Source organism: Uranotaenia lowii, chromosome 2 (assembly GCF_029784155.1).
Source record: "Uranotaenia lowii strain MFRU-FL chromosome 2, ASM2978415v1, whole genome shotgun sequence".
Lineage (NCBI taxonomy): Eukaryota > Metazoa > Arthropoda > Insecta > Diptera > Culicidae > Uranotaenia > Uranotaenia lowii.
Genome location: NC_073692.1, coordinates 22,436,697 through 22,457,412, shown reverse-complemented (window position 1 = coordinate 22,457,412; position 20,716 = coordinate 22,436,697). Strand labels below are relative to the sequence as shown.

The following is a 20,716-nucleotide window of genomic DNA, read 5'->3' as shown; positions in this document are numbered from 1 at the left end:
TATCCTAACCCCGATATTCCAGGACCAAGCACGTTAGCTTTGCCCGCTCCTACACACTGACCTCGTTCAACGAAGCCGCGGGAGGTCGGCCAATGTCCCGGTTGACCGCAGCCCGGAGCCAAGAAAGACTGATAGGTGGTAAGAAGCCGACGATTACGCTCAGCACTCAGCACCAGCCGATGGCCGCCCACTTTGGAACGCCCCTGCACTCGATCCTGCAGCAATCGAATCAACAACAGCACCAGCAACAGCAGCAGCAGCAGCCTCTTCTACACATTCAGCTGGGCCCTCAACCGCAACAGCATCAGCATCAGCACATTCACACCCATCAGCACCTACCACATCACCTTCAACAGGCTGCTGCCCAACAACAGCAGCAGCAACAACAACATCTAATCAATCAATTTCAGCATCAACAGCAACAACATCAGCATCCCATGCAGCAACCACATTCTCACCCGCAGCAGCAACAACAACAACAGCAAGGCGTTTCTGTTCAAACACCCTCTCATCTCACGCCTCAGCAGCAGCAACAACTTCACCATCAACAGCAACAACTGCAGCAACAGCATCATCAACAACAGCTCCTCCTCCAGCAGCAACAGCATCAGCATCAACAACATCAACAACAGCAACAACAGCTCCAGGATCAGGTTGTGACGGTCGAGAAAATCAAACGAAGTGCCATGAAAACGCAAGCCACGCAAACCGAAGTACACCTGAACAAGAAGCGACCGAATGCTCCGCACCATCTATCGCTCAGCCCCAGGACGATTCATAGGGTGAGTTTTTGATTTTTTTTTTCTTTTTGTCTGACTAAAGAAAGTCAGGTCATCACTCATCATTCCAGTCAGTGGATCATTTCAAAGGAAGTAAAATTCCTCCTATTAGTCCCATTACATCGTTGCCAACTTTGTGTAGAAAATTTGAAATCCATAAATTTTTAAATTATCTACAGAGCAAAAAAAACCTACTTGGTTTATGAATAGGCGTGGGCAAGACTCCTGTTGCTCAAGTGTTAGAATCAGTGTTTTTTTAATGTTTTGAATGCTACGTCATAAACGTGTGGAGATGAGCTGAAGAATGTACTGAATAAAAAAAACTAAAAATTTATTAAAACAAATATGTGGCAACACTGAAATAGAAGCTGCAAGAGGTAAACAAAAACATAAATGAGTTATTGGTCTAATCTTGTGAAATACGGATGTGTAAATGCGAGATTCTGTTCACGACAATGGTGTAGTTGGAACAAAGAAGTGCAGATTTGAAAAGTTGCTGCTTTGCCTTGGAATGAAACCAGTTCCGGTAAATAAGACGGACTGAGCGCTGATTGAAAAGACTTTTGCTTTGTTTATTTTGGAATGAAACCAGTTCTGGTAAATAAAACGGACTGGAGAAGCGCAGATTAGAAAAGCTGCAGCTATTTTCGTTTTGAAACGATTCCAGTTCCGGTAAATAAGACGAACTGAGAAAGTACAGATTTAAAAGCTACTGCTTTGTTTGTTTTGAAATTAATTCAGATCCGGTTAATAAGACGGACTGAAGGAGTGCAGATTTGAAAGTCTACTGCTTTGTTTGTCTTGAAAGGATGCCAGTTCCGGTAAATAAGATAGACTGAAGAAGCGAAAATTTGAAGGCTTGCGTTTGAAATGATTCCATTCCTGGTAAATGAGACGGACTAAAGAAGCGCAGAGACAAAAGTAAATGTTTTGTTTGTTTTGAAATAATTCCAGTTCCGGTGAATAGAATTTGAAAGGCAGATTTGAAAGGCTACTGCTTTGTTTGTTTTGGAATGGTTTCAATTCTGGTAAATATGACGAGCTGAAGAAGCGCAGATCGCATAGTGTGTTGCTTTGATTGGTTAAAAAAATCCAGTTCCAGTAAATGAGACGGACTGAAGAAGCTTAGATTTGAATAGTTGCAGCTTGCAGCCATCGCTGGTCGCCTCCTTCCAAACAACAAAAAGCCGGTATAAATCAACACTGTAGTCAGTGTAGTCGAGTCCTCTTTAGCTGATCGTGCTCTATACTCGTTATCCGAGTTTACACGAACTGTAAGTGACTCGGACGGCAAGTGTGAGAGCTTTCGCATCTGAGTGAAAGAAAGAGAATTCTTAGCCAGAGCGCCCTAGTGTGCAGGGGTTGCCAACATTTTTTCCCAAAAATCAGGGAACTGGTGAAATAAAAATCAGGCCAAATCAGGCTACGATATAGTAACGGAAATTTCGCTAAAAGTGATGACCTTTTTTTTTGGTCACCGCTTTCCTCATTTTCTCTCTCATATGTGTTGTGAGCCTACTTGGTTGAATAATTCTACTAAATCAAAGCATCAAAGCAATCGAAAGATTCCCTTGAATGCCCTTTTTTGGAATAAGAATTCAAGGAAATCCTTACCCATTTTCCATCACATTCGCAAAAATCAGGCAAAATCAGGCATATTTTAAAAATCAGGCAAATTCAATGGCTTATCAGGTTGTCAGGCAGGGCCTCGAAAAATCAAGCAACACCTGAAAAATCAGCCCCATTGGCATCTCTGCTAGTGTGTCTTTCATCTTTAGCGGCCATAGACTACAGAAATGGCTTGAGCAAATTCGATGATTCCACGACGATTGTTTGATTCTACACTAGCCCACACACGATACACGATCTCCACCCCGGCTGGGGCTGAGTAAATGGCCTGCGTTTTGTACAAGCAGCACCATACACCATGTCACAGAGGGTTGCTTGTACAAAAAATTTCTATCCCGACCGATTTCACTCAAACGGTTTGTGCGGTCATTCAAGCAGTGCCATACACAATGCAAATCGTGTTCACAGCGACAGAATTTCATCGCATTTGTACAAATGTGGTGTAGTCTGTGGCCACCGAAGACCACGAAGAAAAAAAAACAGGATTTTTCAGGAAACCAGTAGATTGGTGGAGCTATTCTTAAATTACATAAATGAAGGCGAAATAACGGTCTCGTATACGCCATCATTTATGCAACAGAAGAGATAGAAGAGATAAAAAGTTGGATGTTCAAATGCCATCTGAACCGAAGATTACCATCGGTTGAAGAGGTTAAAATGTTTTATTACAAATTCAATTATAATTAGGATTTTTTCCAAAAATCAGGACAATTTGAGATTTTTGAAAAATCAGGGTGGCTTCTCGAATATCAGGACAAATCATGAAAAATTATTTCACCTCTGGCACCACTGGTTCGGAGAGCAGAGTCTTTCTCGTGAACGTAGAAAACTGTGTTGGCTTTCTGATTTCTCATCAGTACAATGCGCAATAGATTTGTCAGGAGAAGGAAATTCTCTCCATCAGCGGATGTGAATGCTTTCGCTTATTCTTATGTGTTAACAACCTCACTCTTGATTTCAGTTCGATTTATTGTTCCCTGCACAGTTTGGGGGAGCAGACGAAAAAATTAGCACTCTCTTTCGCTGGACAAGCCGATCTGAGGAGTTTTGCCATCCATGGCTGCAGCTTTATTTGATTGGGAATGGGTGACGGGTGTATTTCCTGGAAGGCCCGGTCAAGAGTAGCTTCTGACAAACTTGCAGGTTCTTCTGCTATTTCACTTTTAAAAAAAATTACAATCCATTTGACAGTACGTGTATCAAGATCTGAAAAGAAGTCTAAAAACTGCTTTCTGAGTTCGATAAGATGACTTTTACATTTGTGAAGGGTGTCCCCACGAATTTGATTCAACCCTGCTCATTCCGGATGACGTTTAAACAGCTGATTTCTGCTGGGTGTTATTGTTTTCAATTTAACTTAAAAATCTGTGTATCGTGAGCTCCAGTTTTCAAAAATTTCATGAAAATTAGAAGCATTTCCAAGTGGTGTACTTTCCACAACGTTTCGGTGAGTTAGTTGGCGAAAATAGAAGAAGTGAGCATTAAAACTAACTGAAAATTGATTCGAAGTATATAGAGGAAAGCAGCTTCGTGGACAAAAAAAAAATCTGGACGGAGATTGGGTGCGGTGGACAAAACTTTGAACCAGAAAATCATGCGTGCTTACGCGAGTAAGTTAACAGGCTCAGTTCAGGATGTTGCCAAAAACGTGGATCCCCTCTCAGCACTGTCCATGGTAAAACTTAGTTCTTTTAGAAATGGGACAGATACGAATGCGTGTATCTTAAAAATCATTCGTTTGATCTGAGTACTTTCTATGAAGGAAATGAAGGTAATTTTATAAAAAATATTTACCGGAATCAGATTTTTAATTGGGTCAATGTAAAAGAGGACTAAAGAGAACATAAAAGAGAAACAATTATTGCTTCTTAATTGTTTATTCTAAATGTGTTTATCGGAAAGCAGTTCCGGAAAGTCGATTTTTGGCATTTTTTTTTAGATAAAAACAGATCTCGACTTTTGATGTAGTCATTAGGCATCCAAATGAAAAGTTAAATTTTCTACTGATAATTTTATTTCGGGATTGCACCAGACTTTGACATTTATGCATTTTAAGTTACTTGGCATAAAATTTTGTTTTTTTTTCGATTTACTTTGTTGATTTTTGAGGCTCTATACACAGTAAACGAAAATTACCGAGTTCGGTAATTTTTTTTACCGAAATCCTAACATGTGTAAATCGTTAAACTGTTCGGTAATTTTTTCGGTAAAAAATAAACGAGCATCGGTAAATCGGTTATTCATTTACCGATGTTCGTTTATTTTTTACCGAAAAAATTACCGAACAGTTTAACGATTTACACATGTTAGGATTTAGGTAAAATTTAGGATTTAGGATTTAGGTAAAAAAATTACCGAACTCGGTAATTTTCGTTTACTGTGTAACAGATCAGGTTTTGGGCCAATCTACAAAACATATATGGTCTGTTTTCAAAGTTCGTCATGACCCATTTGGTCTCCTCCTCATATTTATACTCTCAAAAATGCCCTCCAAACATACGAGATATGCAGTCCAGGAAAAGTTTTAAAACTTACCTAAGAAAGTTTTTTTTAAACCTTCATCCGTCCCTGAATTTTTTACACGTTACAGTACCTGGAGTGTCGATTTGACACTCCTGACTAAAACCAATATACCTCTCTTGTTTCATAACAAATTTTTCCAAAATTTGAAGTACTGGAAACCTCGTGATGTAAATGCTTGTTCGTAGATTGAAAAGTGCGGTTTAACACAACTTTTAACATTTTTTGTGGTCATGATCTTAAAAAAAAATCAAAAAAATTAATATTTTTTTCGCAACGTAAAGCTTCTATCTTCAGCTATTTTGGACACTTAGTGAAATTTTTTTGGGCATTCCGTTGCTGATCTACGAACTTTTCCTCGAAACATTTTTTTTCGGAGTTTCTTTTCTAAGACTTTGAATAACGGAAAACTGAAGTGTTGTAGCTCAATATTGTTTGAAAAAAGTATTTGAGTTACATTACGAGATTTCCAAAACTAAGAAATTTGTAAAAATCGGTTAAGAAACAAGGTAGATAAAGCGGATTTTAGTTAGGAGTGTCAAATTTACACTCAAGGGCTGATTAGGGACTTTTTTCCTGAGCTTTCAAGGTACGTCCATAAAATAGTTATGATGCAAAATTAAAGATATTAAAAATTCACTGAGGGTTCCCCCGAAACTGCATTATTTGGATGCACCCGAATAAAGTTACAAGCTGCCAAACTTCCAATACTGTCATTCTGACACTCAAGAGCGGGTTAGGGTTAAACAACCATGGAAATTAAGAGCTAATTTTTTAGAGTCAATACTCTGAAGGGTGATACGGTCAAAATTTGGTCAATATCAACTAAACGTATTTCTTAAAATTTTGCATTTAAAAAACCTGAACATCCCTCATTTTGAAGGTGTGTGGGTGTGTAGAATGTTGCTCCTATTTTGATTTTAGAATTCACTCTTCAGTTGTCAAAATGCCATCCAAGGAAGAAGAGGAGCGTATCAAAATTTTGCTCGCGCATCGCAATAATCCGAGCTACTCGCACGCAAAGCTTGCAAAATCGCTAAAAGTTTCCAAATCAACCGTAACAAATGTTTGGGGAACGTTTGTCGACAGCCAGGAAGTCTGGATCGGGGGGAAATCGAAAACCGGAAGCCGCTGAGACGACAAAGAGAGTTGCCGGTAGTTTCAAGCGAAACCCTAACCTCTCTCTCCGAGATGCCGCAAATAAGCTGGGTGTATCGTCTTCAACCGTGCATCGAGCCAAAAAACGAGCCGGACTATCGACTTACAAGAAGGTAGTGACTCCAAATCGCGATGATAAACAAAATACGACGGACAAAGCGCGATCCCGGCTGCTGTACACGACGATGCTGACGAAGTTTGACTGCGTGGTAATGGACGACGAAACCTACGTCAAAGCCGACTACAACAGCTTCCGGGACAGGAGTTTCATACGGCAAAAGGAAGGAGAAAGATAGCAGATGTTTTCAAGCACATGAACTGTCAAAGTTCGCGAAGAAATATCTGGTTTGGCAAGCCATCTGTACTTGTGGCTTGAAAAACAGCATTTTCATAGCTTCCGGGACTGTCAACCAAGAAATTTACGTGAAAGAGTGTTTGAATAAACCTCTGCTGCCTTTCCTGAAGAAACACGGTTGTTCCGTACTGTTTTGGTCGGATTTGGCATCTTGCCATTACGGTAAAAGGCCATGGAGTGGTACGCCGCCAACAACGTGCAGGTGGTTCCACGCCAGAGCTCCGCCCAATTGAGAAATACTGGGCTATTGTCAAGCGAAACCTAAAGAAGACCAAAAAAACTGCTAAGGACGAGCAGCAGTTCAAGGCAAACTGGCTTTCTGCGGCGAAGAAGGTGGACAAGGTGGCGGTACAAAATCTGATGGCAGGGGTTAAACGTATGGCCCGGCAATTCGGATTTGGAAAAGCGGAAGCCTAGCTGAATATTTTTCCTGAATTTTATACTAATTAAACTTAAAAAAGAAATTAAATTTGATTTTTTAAATAAACGATTTCACCGATTTACACGCGTTTTCCCTTGACCAAATTTTGACCGTATCACCCTTTTTAGTACATTTGCGCGAGACCGTCATGGCGAAGGAAGATGGTATCCTTTGTCGTAGTGATTCTAAATAGCTCTATGCAGAGTGTGGTCAAAGACGTTTTGATCCAAGCCCACACACTCAGGGATCTGCATCGAGCTCTTGAGAAGCAGTACGAAAATAAACATCAACCTCCTTTACGCGCTCGGGTACAGCAGTAGGTAAAGGCATACAAATCTTTTACCGGGATGAGATTAACTGAGTGATGAGTTTAAATCTGATTTGCTGTAGGCTTTTATTTTAGCATTTTCTTTGTATTATGAATTGATTGTTTTTATCTGGTTGAGCTACAGTTTTGTTGATATAATATCAACGGTTGATATGAATGACCCAGAATCAAACTCTAGTACACCGAGTTTCTTACTCAAAATCGGGCTACACTCAATTCAGCTGACCATGTGGTAGTTTTAACCGTTAAATGTGCAGATAAAGAAGGCGCTCAAAGCTAAAGCGCGTATCGCCAATTGATGACAAATTACAATTAGCGCTGTTAGCGTACAATTCGTTATTTAGCGATGTTGGACACTGGATGGAACGGTTTAACAAAAATATCGTGCTTTAAAACAAGTTCTCGTTTTCGGTGTACCGATTCCGTTTAATGAAGTTCATTAATGTGTTAACCGATTTTCCCCCACTAGAGAACTCTATTACGGATACTGACTGTACCTGTTTCAATGAGTTTTTCGAAAATGAGCGATAGTGAAGGAACAACACCTTCACCGCCAGTGTGGTGCGGGAAAAACCGATTCCAAAATGGAAAACCATTATAAAGCTGAACGAGCGATCCCGAGGCGACGGGCGTAGGGGAGAGGCAGGCTATATGCGCATATTAAGGAAAACACTCATTTTCTCCCATATTCCGATAGATAGGAGTCTGAAAACTATATGCACATGAGCGGACATCTGTTTTCTATACGTAAGTGCAATTTTTCTGTTAAAATCTCTTACAGTTTTTGTGAAAATAATTTTATAACAAAAGAAGTCAAAATAGCCGATTTCCGAAACCGGCGGGCTAAATGCGCATATTTATGTTTTAAGCTATATTTCATTAACACTTGCAATATTTTGAAATTATTTAATTGAAAACGGTAGAAACGGATGTTGAGCATACATCAAGGCTGAAATTTTGGTGAAATTTTTTACATCATTAGTTCTTTTGCATGAAACATAGTTAAGTATGCCATATGGCCATATTTCATGGTAATATTTTGTTCATATTGTATTTTTATCGGATCAGTATGAAGTTCTTCTTTTTTCGCTGTAAGATCGTGATTTGAGCGTAGATTTAATGTTTAAATGATAGAAAGTAAAAAATTTATAAGAATAATCTATTTTTCTTGATATAGGCATTTAACCTGCCTTGATATGGGCATTCAGAACCTGTCTCTTATTCCAATATCTTATCATCTACAACTTTGCCAAAAGCTTCAATTTGTTGAATTTCCGATTTCCAGATGAATAAGAAAGAAAAACCATTAAAATTTTTGTTCACAGAATCTGTACGCACAATAATTAAAGTTCAATATATTATAACAAAACTAGCAAAAATCTTGTTTGAATTTTTTAATTTATTTGACTTAATATAACAATTTAATTTTTTCATGCCATGTATTAAAAGCGTATTACCCTCAAACTGCACTGATTAGATATGATGAATCTCCAGCCATATCGTCAATCGGCTGTATGCGCATATTACCCAACATGCGCATTTAGGAACACTTCCCCCTACGCAAGGTTATTGCAATTCAAAACTTTGCAATGGCGGCTGCTAAAAGGATTCCCCACCATTTTGATCCATTTTTCTCGTTTGTTCGTTCCAAGGATGAAAGCCATGACGGTCCATCCATTCATTGGAGCAATAACGCTAATGGTATTATTATTGCCATTGTGTCTGGGGCGAGAAGCGGAGAAAAGCTTCGAACCGCGTGTTTTCTATTGTTTCTGTGGGTGGGCAAAATTCTAATAGACTGAATAGTGAAAGAATTGGCTGAATAATGATCACGATAATGGTCATTAGTTTATTTTTCCTTTTTTGTATTTTTGTGTGGGTGTAACTGGGAGTAGACCATTGTTTTCAATGAGCTGCCGAAGAAGGAACGTAAATTTTTCCTCTATAATCTAAAGCAATATTCGTTAAAGCGATTGTTTTCGTTAGCTCGTTCGAAGCGATCATGCTTAAAGAGACTTTAAAGTATCTATAAAGCTAAGGTTCTACCAATTATACACTATACAGTATTATTGAAATCATTGAATTTAGTAGAACAAACTTAAACAGTATCACAATAATGAGCTCCAGTCAAAATAATTTGCCCTAGTGAAGAAAAACCACAAAAACATACCGCCATCAAGATAATTCCTGGCCCAATAATCATCAATTCTCAGCCACCTCTCCTAATCCACCAGAATCAGCCTCTGAAAAAGGTCGAAAATGTTGAGGTGTTTCTCCCGAGCGAACATTTTTACACTCGAAGTCAGATGTTTTGATGGTGCGTTTCTCGTGCCATTTTTGGGGGGCAGGCCAAGCTGTTTCCAGTAAATGGAGCACTAATAGGCTGCTGCTGTTTTCGAAACGTGCCAAAACCAATTTCAGTAACAAACACAATGAAATTGCCAATCAAAAACAGAGGAAAATCCAGGTAATCTGCCCCGATGTTCGTTAGACCGCTAATGATGTTTAGATTGAAGATTTAGGAGGATTTGAATCAATATAATTGGGTTGGCTTGAAAATCACACCAAATTTAGGGACTTACATTCAGGAATTTTTATCAAACTCCATATTAAAATGACACAAAAATAACTGAAAAATGCAAAAATGATCGAAAGTACAAAAATGTCAAAAAGACAAAAATTAAAAAATAATTAAATAGAAAAAAATGACAAAAATGGCAAAAATAACAAAAATGACAAATATGAAAAAAAATGACAAATATGAAAAAAAAAAACAAAAAATGACAAAAATGACATAAATGACATAAATGACATAAATGACCCAAATGACAAAAATGCCAAAAATGACAAAAATGACAAAAATGACAAAAATGATAAAAATGACAAAAATGAAAAAAATGACAAAAATGAAAAAAATGATAAAAATGACAAAAATAACAAAAATGCCCAAAATGACAAAAATGACAAAAATGACAAAAATGACAAAAATGACAAAAATATCAAAAATGCCCAAAATGGCAAAAATGACAAAAATGACAAAAATGACATAAATAACATAAATAACAAAAATGACCAAATTGGCAAAAAGGACAAAAATGAAAAAAATGACAAAAATGAAAAAATGACAAAAATGACAAAAATGACAAAAATGACAAAAATGACAAAAATGACAAAAATGACAAAAATGACAAAAATGACAAAAATGACAAAAATGACAAACATGACAAAAATGACAAAAATGACAAAAATGACAAAAATGACAAAAATGACAAAAATGACAAAAATGACAACAATGACAAAAATGATAAAAATGATAAAAATAACAAAAATGACAAAAATGTCAAAAATGACAAAATAACAAAAATGACAAAAATGACAAAAATGACAAAAATGACAAAAATGACAAAAATGACAAAAATGACAAAAATGACAAAAATGACAAAAATGACAAAAATGACAAAAATGACAAAAATGACAAAAATGACAAAAATGACAAAAATGACAAAAATGACAAAAATGACAAAAATGACAAAAATGACAAAAATGACAAAAATGACAAAAATGACAAAAATGACAAAAATGACAAAAATGACAAAAATGACAAAAATGACAAAAATGACAAAAATGACAAAAATGACAAAAATGACAAAAATGACAAAAATGACAAAAATGACAAAAATGACAAAAATGACAAAAATGACAAAAATGACAAAAATGACAAAAATGACAAAAATGACAAAAATGACAAAAACGACAAAAATGACAAAAATGACAAAAATTACAAAAAAGACAAAAATGAAAAAATGAAAAAATGACAATAATGACAAAAATGACAAAAATGACAAAAATGACAAAAATGACAAAAATGACAAAAATGACAAAAATGACAAAAATGACAAAAATGACAAAAATGACAAAAATGACAAAAATGACAAAAATGACAAAAATGACAAAAATGACAAAAATGACAAAAATGACAAAAATGACAAAAATGACAAAAATGACAAAAATGACAAAAATAACAAAAATGACAAAAATGACAAAAATGACAAAAATGACAAAAATGACAAAAATGACAAAAATGACAAAAATGACAAAAATGACAAAAATGACAAAAATGACAAAAATGACAAAAATGACAAAAATGACAAAAATGACAAAAATGACAAAAATGACAAAAATGACAAAAATGACAAAAATGACAAAAATGACAAAAATGACAAAAATGACAAAAATGACAAAAATGACAAAAATGACAAAAATGACAAAAATGACAAAAATGACAAAAATGACAAAAATGACAAAAATGACAAAAATGACAAAAATGACAAAAATGACAAAAATGACAAAAATGACAAAAATGACAAAAATGACAAAAATGACAGTTATGACAAAAATGACAAAAATGACAAAAATGACAAAAATAACAAAAATGACAAAAATGACAAAAATGACAAAAATGACAAAAATGACAAAAATGACAAAAATGACAAAAATGACAAAAATGACAAAAATGACAAAAATGACAAAAATGACAAAAATGACAAAAATGACAAAAATGACAAAAATGACAAAAATGACAAAAATGACAAAAATGACAAAAATGACAAAAATGACAAAAATGACAAAAATGACAAAAATGACAAAAATGACAAAAATGACAAAAATGACAAAAATGAACAAACGAACCAAAATGACAAAAATGTTCAAATGACTGTTGACAGTCAAGCAGTCATCAACAAGGGATTCTCAGGAGCCAGCAAATCACGGAAATCGTAAAGTCGTGATAAACATTCGCTCGTTATTACATCCTCAATTACCCGTCTTTGAAAATTTTCGCTCCGATGGCCCGAACGACATTGTATCTCAAATACCTACCCATGAACATCCATATCTCGAGCGACTTCTTCTCCGATAACACAAAACTCCGTCTAAGCTACTACACCGAGCACAAAAAAATGGGGAACATAAATTCAAGTATACGCGCTTCTGATTTATAGTAAATATTTTGCCCATTTTTCATGCAAACACACGACTGACGCGGATTCTACGACAAAAGTTCTCCGCCCGCTTCAAAGCGGCCGCGGATTCAAGAGATTTTTTACTTCGTATGCCTGTTTATTCGAATCGTGTGATCTTCCATTGGGAAAAGTGCAAAATATAGCACCCGATTCCCCGCTGAAGGGATTTGGTGGTGCCATCAAGGGCTCTGGAGGCTGGCTTGAGCGTGTCACAAACGGTGAAGCACGTCACAGCCCCTACCACCCTTAAGGCATCGCGCAGCAATAAAGTGTTACAGTGTTGGCACGTACTTGTGCTTTTTTTCCCTTCTGGACGTCCTTTTGGTTGTTACACCGGAATCAGAATCCGAGCTTTCTGGTCCTATACGTAAGCCTCGAGGTGAGGTGGCAGGGATTTGTTTTGATTGACATTTACCGGTTGGTCGATTTCGGTTTGATTCATGTATTTTTTTTTTGCGTTTTGTGTTTTTTTGTGGACTAGGCTTACAGGAAGCAAGTATGGTTTAAGACATCTGGAGAGTTATTACGATAGTGGAATATCGAAAATATAATTTTCTGCTAATAAATTTAAAAATTCAAACCTTTGGTTTTTTCCCTTTTTTTCCAGGTCAAGATGGTTTCGCAAGGAGCACAAACCAATGGCGGCCTAAATGGGGGAAGAAAACTAACGAAAAGCTTATCCGAGGCGGCTGATCGAATACAGGAAAACGGAATCGACAGTTCCGCGGGTTCGATTGATGAACCCAAGACGTAAGTATTCCCTTTGAAAACAATCTTCCGTTCATTTGTCGAAAGTTTCATTTTTGATTTCTGTTGTTTGATTTCTCCCCTCGAATTTTGTTTTGTCACTATCGCCAATCGCTTCATCATGAGCAGGCCCACTGAGCACGAGCTGCTTCATCGAACACAGTCCGAAGAACCGCCAAAGTCACCATTTACGATCACTTCACCGCCATCCAAATCATCGCTCATTCAACATTTCGAACTGCCTTCGCGAGCATCGTCACAGATGAGTCACTCGGACGTTTCGCGCAGTGATCATTTCCCGCTGGATCGGATCATGACCCATTCCAGAAACCACTCGCAGGACAGTGCCACTTCCTATCGCTCAACGGATGGATCGCGAACATCCTACGAAACCAGTTCCTATCCGTACGAGATGTACGACAGCATTGTACTGCCTCGTCGTTCAAGCCACACTCTTTCGAACGAACCATTCCAGGTGCTGCGCAAAGATATCGAGCAAGTTCATCACCATGGATACGAAAATGGGCATGTGTTCGAAAGCCACAGCCTCCCCAGGAGAACCTGTATCCATCATAAGCCGGAAGAGTTTCACACTCATACATTGCCACGTCGGGATCCTCATCACCCGCACCATCATCATGAGATCATTTTTAAGGATCAGCTCAAAATCCCTCCACAGGAAATGCTTATCTCAAACGGCTCAGTTAATCAAGATATCCGTTCTTTCGACAGCAATAGTCTAAACAGACGAATGTCCGCCCACGTTTCGGTAGCTCATCAAGACCCCAAACTAAACCAGCACAGACGAGCTTCATATGCCTACGTTACACCAGAAACACACTCTTCCCTAACCAGAAGAAACTCTATCACACACCAGCAGGTTCAAAAGGTCCAACCAATGATACAGGCTCATCATCCCACTCAACAACAACAACAACAACCATCGACGATTCCATCCAAGAAACAGCAACAACAGCCTACAACACCCCAACCACAGCAATTCCAACCGCTTATCAAACCTCAACCACCAATCTTCTCAACCCCATCGCATCCACCACCCTCGTGTCCGATCACTCCCCCAAACATCCAACCGCTGGACATGCAAGACGACACCAAATCCTCCTCGGACGAATCCTGCTCAACCTGTGACTCCGAAAGCGAGAAAGACGACAAAGAGGAACAGGAAATCTTCATCGATTTCAAACCCCGAGTTTCTCCCGTTCCCTCGCCGAACGCGGTCAAAAAGAAAAAGCTCCAAAAAACCGTCTCCGAAGGGGAAATCCTCATTGACAAAAAGAAAACCAAGCCAACCGAAAAACCAACTGCCGCCATTTCGGCCAGCGAAGAAGACCTGGTGTCTCCAACAACGGCAGACAGCCACCAAGACTCGAACCTCCAGTTCAGCACGACTCCCATCAAGGACGAAGGCATCTTCATCGGAAGTCCACCACAGATAACAGCCACCGCAGAAAGCGAACGGCGCAAGGAATCTTTCCGGAAGCGATCCATCAGCCTCGATGAACCGACCAGTGCTGAAGAGGAGAAGGGTCTACTCGAGGAACTCGAAGCAGACGCAAAGGATGACAAAATGGCAACAGCGCCGCCATCTCCCTCCAGAGAGGAGAAACTGTCGATCAAATCACACTCACCGTTTCACTCATCCGAATCCCTGGCCACCCGGGACAATTCCGACGCCAACTGGAACGAATCGCAGTCCACCATCATGACGCCGAGGTGAGTGATGTTACTAGCAAAAATGCCGAACAAATTTCCAATTTTCTTGCAAACTTGACAGTGAAAGAATATTTCGATCTCTTTTAAATCATCGCAGTTTGGCCGACAATGGAATGCTGACGCCGACGTCGAAGCGCAAGAATCTGCTGTTGCAGCATCAGCAGCGCAGCTCCATGGATACCGACGCCATGGATATGGAGGACATCGCTGATCAGGTGAGTCCAACATTCAGTTTCGTTGGAATCAGGTTCAGGTCATCTTGGAACAAAGTGCGAGAAAGAGAATAAAATTGCTTCTACGAACTATTCTAATGGATAAATGCATTTTTGGGCGTTTTCTAGTATTCCAAAGGTTTTAAACGGGGTTTTATGAGATTTTCCTCTGACACCAAGGAATTTGACACTCGAGCTGTTATGCTATATACTTCTTAATTTCTTACTTAACTAACGTCAAATAATGAAACAAAGATTCTTGGCTGAATTTGAATTTAAAAATAAAAACGGGCTCTCATTCATTTAAATTTTTTTTAATCAGTCAAACACTATTTTTTCAAATTTTTAGACTTAAATGGCCGCTGTTAAACAAAATTTAGACCCATTTTCGACTACCCAAGATTACTGACGGCAAAGATCTGAAGGTGTGCTGGATAATTTGGGTCAAGAAATAAGTATTTGGTACCGCGTAAAAGCCTTGGAAATTCCAAGATCACTAAGTCTTGGATAATTAGAATTGCATTTTGGTCATTGAGAAGTGAATTTCTTGAACAGATAATCACAATAATGTTGTACTTTCTGATGAAGCTTGATGGACCAGATGGCTTGCAGTTTTATTGGTTTTTTTTTACATAGTATACCGTCTCACGACGAACATAATTCTTATAATTTACTCGGTCCATGGCAACCGTTCTCCAATTTCTCGGGCACCCCACGTTCGCCAGATCACACTCCACTTGGTCTAACCATATCGCTCGTTGCGCCCCGCTCGTCTTGTTCCTACTGGATTCGTAGCGAACACCTGTTTTGCAGGACAGTCGTCCGGCATTCTCGCAACATGTCACGCCCAAGGTATTCGGCCAGCCTTCACCACCTTCTGGATACTGGGTTCGCCGTAGAGTCGCGCGAGCTCGTGGTTCATCCTTCGCCTCCACACTCCGTTCTCCTGTACGCCGCCAAAGATGGTTCTTAACCAGGGCTGGTAGCGAGTCACTTTTTAGTGACTTGGTCACTTTTTTTGGGTCAGTCACTAAAAAGTCACTTTTTTCATCATTTGGTCACTAAAGTCACTATTTTCCGAAAAATGGTCACTTTTATCACCAAAAGTCACTTTTTTCACCGAAAATAAACCTATGAAAGAGTAATTTGAATTGACGGTAGTAACGGTAAATTACTTGATCAGTCAGTCAGAAACTTTTTTCGCCTCCGGCGGAATTTCGGAATGAATCAACCTTGGCTTGAGACATTTCGATCTACGACATTATCTGACGTTCATGAATTGAAACTAACTTTGATTGTAGATTTTAATTTTTAGTTCAATCAACCTTTTGTATTGGAGCTCAAAACTTAATATACAAAAACCCTATCTCGTCTTTAGAATGGGTTTTTATTAAGAAGTGTAACTAAGATTGAGATTGAAACGAACCATTTTTTTTAATTAAAAAAATATTTTATGTCATAACAAATGTTATATTGATATGAAATTTTCTGAAAAAAAAACAATTTCATACTCAATTTAATTTCGTGTTTTTTGTTCTTCTAAATACTCAAAAAAGGGGTTTAAAAATTTACACAAGGCCACAAAATTTACATTTTTCTTAGGTGCAATGAATTTAAACGGTAATTTCAACAAATTTGGGTTCCCCGAATCTAAATATGTATGCAATATTTCTATCAGCTTTTGTTATTGAAATGATTTTTGAAAATAATTAGAGAAGTTCCTGCACTTTTTTTTTACAAAAACTCAAATCAAAAACATATTATTTAAAATCAAAAGTTTCATATGAATTGATGAGCTTTAAATAGAATCAAGTTTTTTTACACTTTCTGCTGTGATGTCAAAAATACTTGTAATGACTTTTTTTCCATAGTCAGTTATTTATCAATGTTTGATTTTACTAGTAATATACTTTTTATCACCAAAACTAAATGCGTTTGGCCGAATTTGACCAAATTTCTAGTTTAGGACACTATTTACCAAATCAATAATTTAAAAAAAAAATAGCACCAAAATGGTTATAGTGAAACATGTTTATTGAAAAAACTCTTCCTGAAATGGTTTTAAAAACTAATCTTTTTTATTTCCATATTGTTTTTTCAATTTTCAAATAAATTTACCGAATTATACAGTTTTGTTTTCAATTTTCTAATCAGCTTGCAGGATTTTTTTTAATCAAACTTTTTAAATTTTTAAGACATATTTTTAAAAATTGTTTCCTTGTTTTTTAATTCTGAATTTTCTTGTTCTTCAACCATAAGCCTTTAACTCCAAATTTTTAATAATAAAACATTATTTCAACCTTCTGTTTTTTCAGGACCCAATATTTTAATCAAAAGAGACAAAATACTCAGAGCTTGTAATTTAAAGCTTAAAAACCTGCGATTAAAAATTTAAAAACTTGTTATTAAAATTTTTTATATGAAATCATGTTTTTTTTGATCGATCATGATTTTTAAATTAATCTAAAGTAGCAACTTAAAACATAAATTTTAATACGCAGTGCTAACTAACTTTGTATTTGATTTGTGCTTTCAATATTAATAATAAAAGTTTTGAACTCATTATTTTTAATTTTGCATCAGTTTTCATCATTCAGGTAATTACTCAATTTCTAACATTTGTTTGTCAGTGTAGTTGAACATGAAGTTATTATTTAAGCTTCAAAAATTAAATTTTGATAACTGGAGGATTAACCCTATTAAAGGTTTTATGTCTGGCTTATATAACTGGCACTTGTAAAATAATTATAAATATATTCTTCTTTTTAACAAATTAAATTAAACCATCGAACATTGAAAAAATTCTGTTCAAAATTCATTTTTTATTCAGTAATCGGTAATTAACATTTGAAATCGTGATTAAATATTTTTTGTTCAAATTAAAAAAATACAGCAGAATTTCTCACTAAACTTCTAGTTGAAAATGAGGAAAAGAATTCCAAATTTAGATGAATAAAAATTAACAATTATTATCATTTTCTTAACATCTATTCATGGTAAGTTTTGTAGAAGATTGGACATTTATTTTAAAATTCAGATTTTTTTAATTTTAAATTGGCTAAGAAATTCTTTTGAAACTATTTAATTTATTTCTTACTTTCTTGACTTATCGAAGATTTGAAACATTCATTAAAATATGTTTCCAAAATTTTGTTTATCAGTCATTTTTTTAGTTTATGTGTTGAACATGAGTGACAAACGTCGTAAGAAAACCCTTTCCTTTTCCTTTTTTTTGTATTGTTATTATTTTTATCTAAATTTGAATTTCAAACCTCCCTTCCCCCATGGACGGGTCCATCGCACGGGCCTGATTTGGTCACATTTTTTGTACTTCAAAGTTACTTTTTTTGTTCTACATAGTCACAATTTATTCACTTTTTTCGGTCATCAAAGTCACTATTTGGTCACTTTTTTTCAAATTTTGGTCACTAAAGTCACTACTTTTTCATTGTCAAACCGCTACCAGCCCTGTTCTTAACACTTGTCGCTCGAATACTCCGAGTGTACGCAGGTCCTCTTCGAGAAATATCCATGTCTCGTGCCCGTAGAGAACAACCGGTCTAATGAGCGTCATATACAGGTTACACTTCGTGCGAGGGCTAAATCTTCTCGACCGCAGTTACTTGTGGAGTCCATAGAAGGCACGACTTCCGCTGATAATTCGCCTCCGGATCTCACGGCTGGTGTCATTGTCTGCGGTCACCAGTGAGCCGAGATAGACAAAGTCTTCGACTATCTCCAGCTCGTCGCCGTCGATCGTGACCTTGTTATTACTGGACAAGCGGGTTCGGTCGGTCTCGGATCCGCAGGCCAGCATGTACTTTGTCTTGGACGTATTAATCATCAACCCAATCCTTCCTGCTTCGCGTTTCAGTTTGCGGTAGATCTCCTCCACCGCCGCAGATGATCTGCCGACTATTTCAATGTCATCGGCAAAGCAGATAAGTTGACTGGATCTGTTGAAAATCGTGCCCCGCATTTCGCCCACCGCTCGTCGAATAACTCCTTCTAGCGCCACGTTGATCATCATGCAGGATAGACCATCACCTTGTCGAAGCCCCCTGCGTGATTCGAATGAACTCGAGAACTCGATATCCGCACACAGCACAGCGTTCCATCCATCGTCGCCTTGATCAGTCTGATCAGCTTCCCGGAAAAGCCGTTCTCGTCCATGATTTTCCATAGCTCGTTACGGTCGATCGTGTCGTATGCGGCTTTGAAGTCGATGAATAGATGGTGCGTAGGGACTTGGTGTTCCCGGCATTTTCGGAGGATTTGCCGTAATGTGAATATCTGTTCCGTCGTTGACCGTCCCTCCATGAAGCCGGCCTGATAACTTCCCACGAATCTGTTTGCTTGTGGCGTTAGGCGGCGGAGTAGGATTCGGGACAACACTTTGTAGGCAGCATTGAGGACAGTGATCGCTCGGTAGTTCTCACAGTCCAATTTGTCGCCCTTCTTGTAGATGGGGCATATTACCCCCTCCTTCCACTCCTCCGGTAGCTGTTCTATTTCCCATATCCGGACTATCAACCGGTGTAGGCAATCGGCCAACTTGTCCGGGCCCATTTTGACGAGTTCAGCTGCGATACCATCCTTCCCAGCCGACTTGTTTATATTCAGCTGGCGAATGGCTTCCTTAACTTCACTCATCGTTGGGAGTGGCTCCTCTACGTCGTTGGTTACGCCGGCGATGTAGCTTCCCCACCGTCTTGATCTCCTGCTTGTGCGCCGTTCAGGTGTTCATCGAAGTGCTGCTTCCACCTTTTGATCACCTCAGGATTGTCCGTCAAGATGACCTTGTCCTTATCCCGGCACATTTCGGCTTGCAGCACGAAGCCTTTGCGGGATGCGTTGAGTTTCTGATAGAACTTTCGTGTTTCTTGGAAACGATGCAGCTGCTCCAGCTCCTCGAGCTCCTCCTCCTCCAGGCGGCGCTTTTTCTCCTGGAAAATTCGGACTTTCTCTTCGTCCATCACCCTCCTACACTCCTCGTCGAACCAGTCGTTCCGTCGAGTTCGCTGCACATAACCGATGACGTTCTCCGCAGCACTGTTGATGGCTGTCTTGATGGTATCCCAACAGTCCTCGAGAGGGGCTTCATCAAGCTCGCCCTCTGCCGGCAGCGCTTCTTCGACCGATTGCGCGTAGTCTGCCGCGACCTCAGGTTGCTTCAGTCGCGCGATATTTAACCGAGGCGGGCGCCGGTTGCGTGTGTTGTTCACTACGGAGTATTTTGGGGGCATCTTCACCATCACCAGATAGTGGTCTGACTCGATGTTGGCGCCTCGACAGGATCTGACGTCGATGATGTCCGAGAAGTGCCGGCTGTCAATCAAAACGTGGTCGATCTGTGATTCCGTTTGGTACGGTGATCTCAAGGTGTACTTGTGTGGGAGGCGGTGCTGGAAAAAGGTACTACGTACGGCCTTTCGTTTGGAAGCGGCGAAATCAATAAGTCTGAGGCCGTTTTCGACCTGAGCGTTAAAATCCCCGATGACGATTTTGATATTATGTTTTGGGCAACGGTCGTATTCACGCTCCAGCTGCGCGTAAAATTCGTCTTTGTCGTCACCGGTACTTCCGAGGTGAGGGCTGTGCACGTTGATGATGCTGATGTTGAAGAACCGGCCCTTGATTCTCAACCGGCACATTCAAATATGGTGTACTTTCTATCATTTCCGATTTAAACTGATTGATAAGATCTTTTCACTATGAGTTGTATTGTCAGCGCTTCGTTTGTTGCGGACATCAAGAAGGCTCCTTCTCCACTTTCGGCTGATGCAGATGTGATCAATTTGATTTTCTGTTC

At 38.5% G+C, this 20,716-nt stretch overlaps 1 protein-coding gene across 1 annotated transcript in view; it reads left to right on the top strand.

The window, feature by feature from the left end:
* Positions 1-20,716, top strand: part of LOC129741151 (uncharacterized) — a 380,499-nt gene that overhangs the window by 321,601 nt on the left and 38,182 nt on the right. The window contains exons 10-13 of the mRNA XM_055732859.1: positions 23-782; positions 12,819-12,961; positions 13,088-14,692; positions 14,790-14,907. Of these exons, the coding sequence (XP_055588834.1) occupies positions 23-782; positions 12,819-12,961; positions 13,088-14,692; positions 14,790-14,907 (2,626 nt within the window). The remainder of the gene's footprint in view (positions 1-22; positions 783-12,818; positions 12,962-13,087; positions 14,693-14,789; positions 14,908-20,716) is intronic.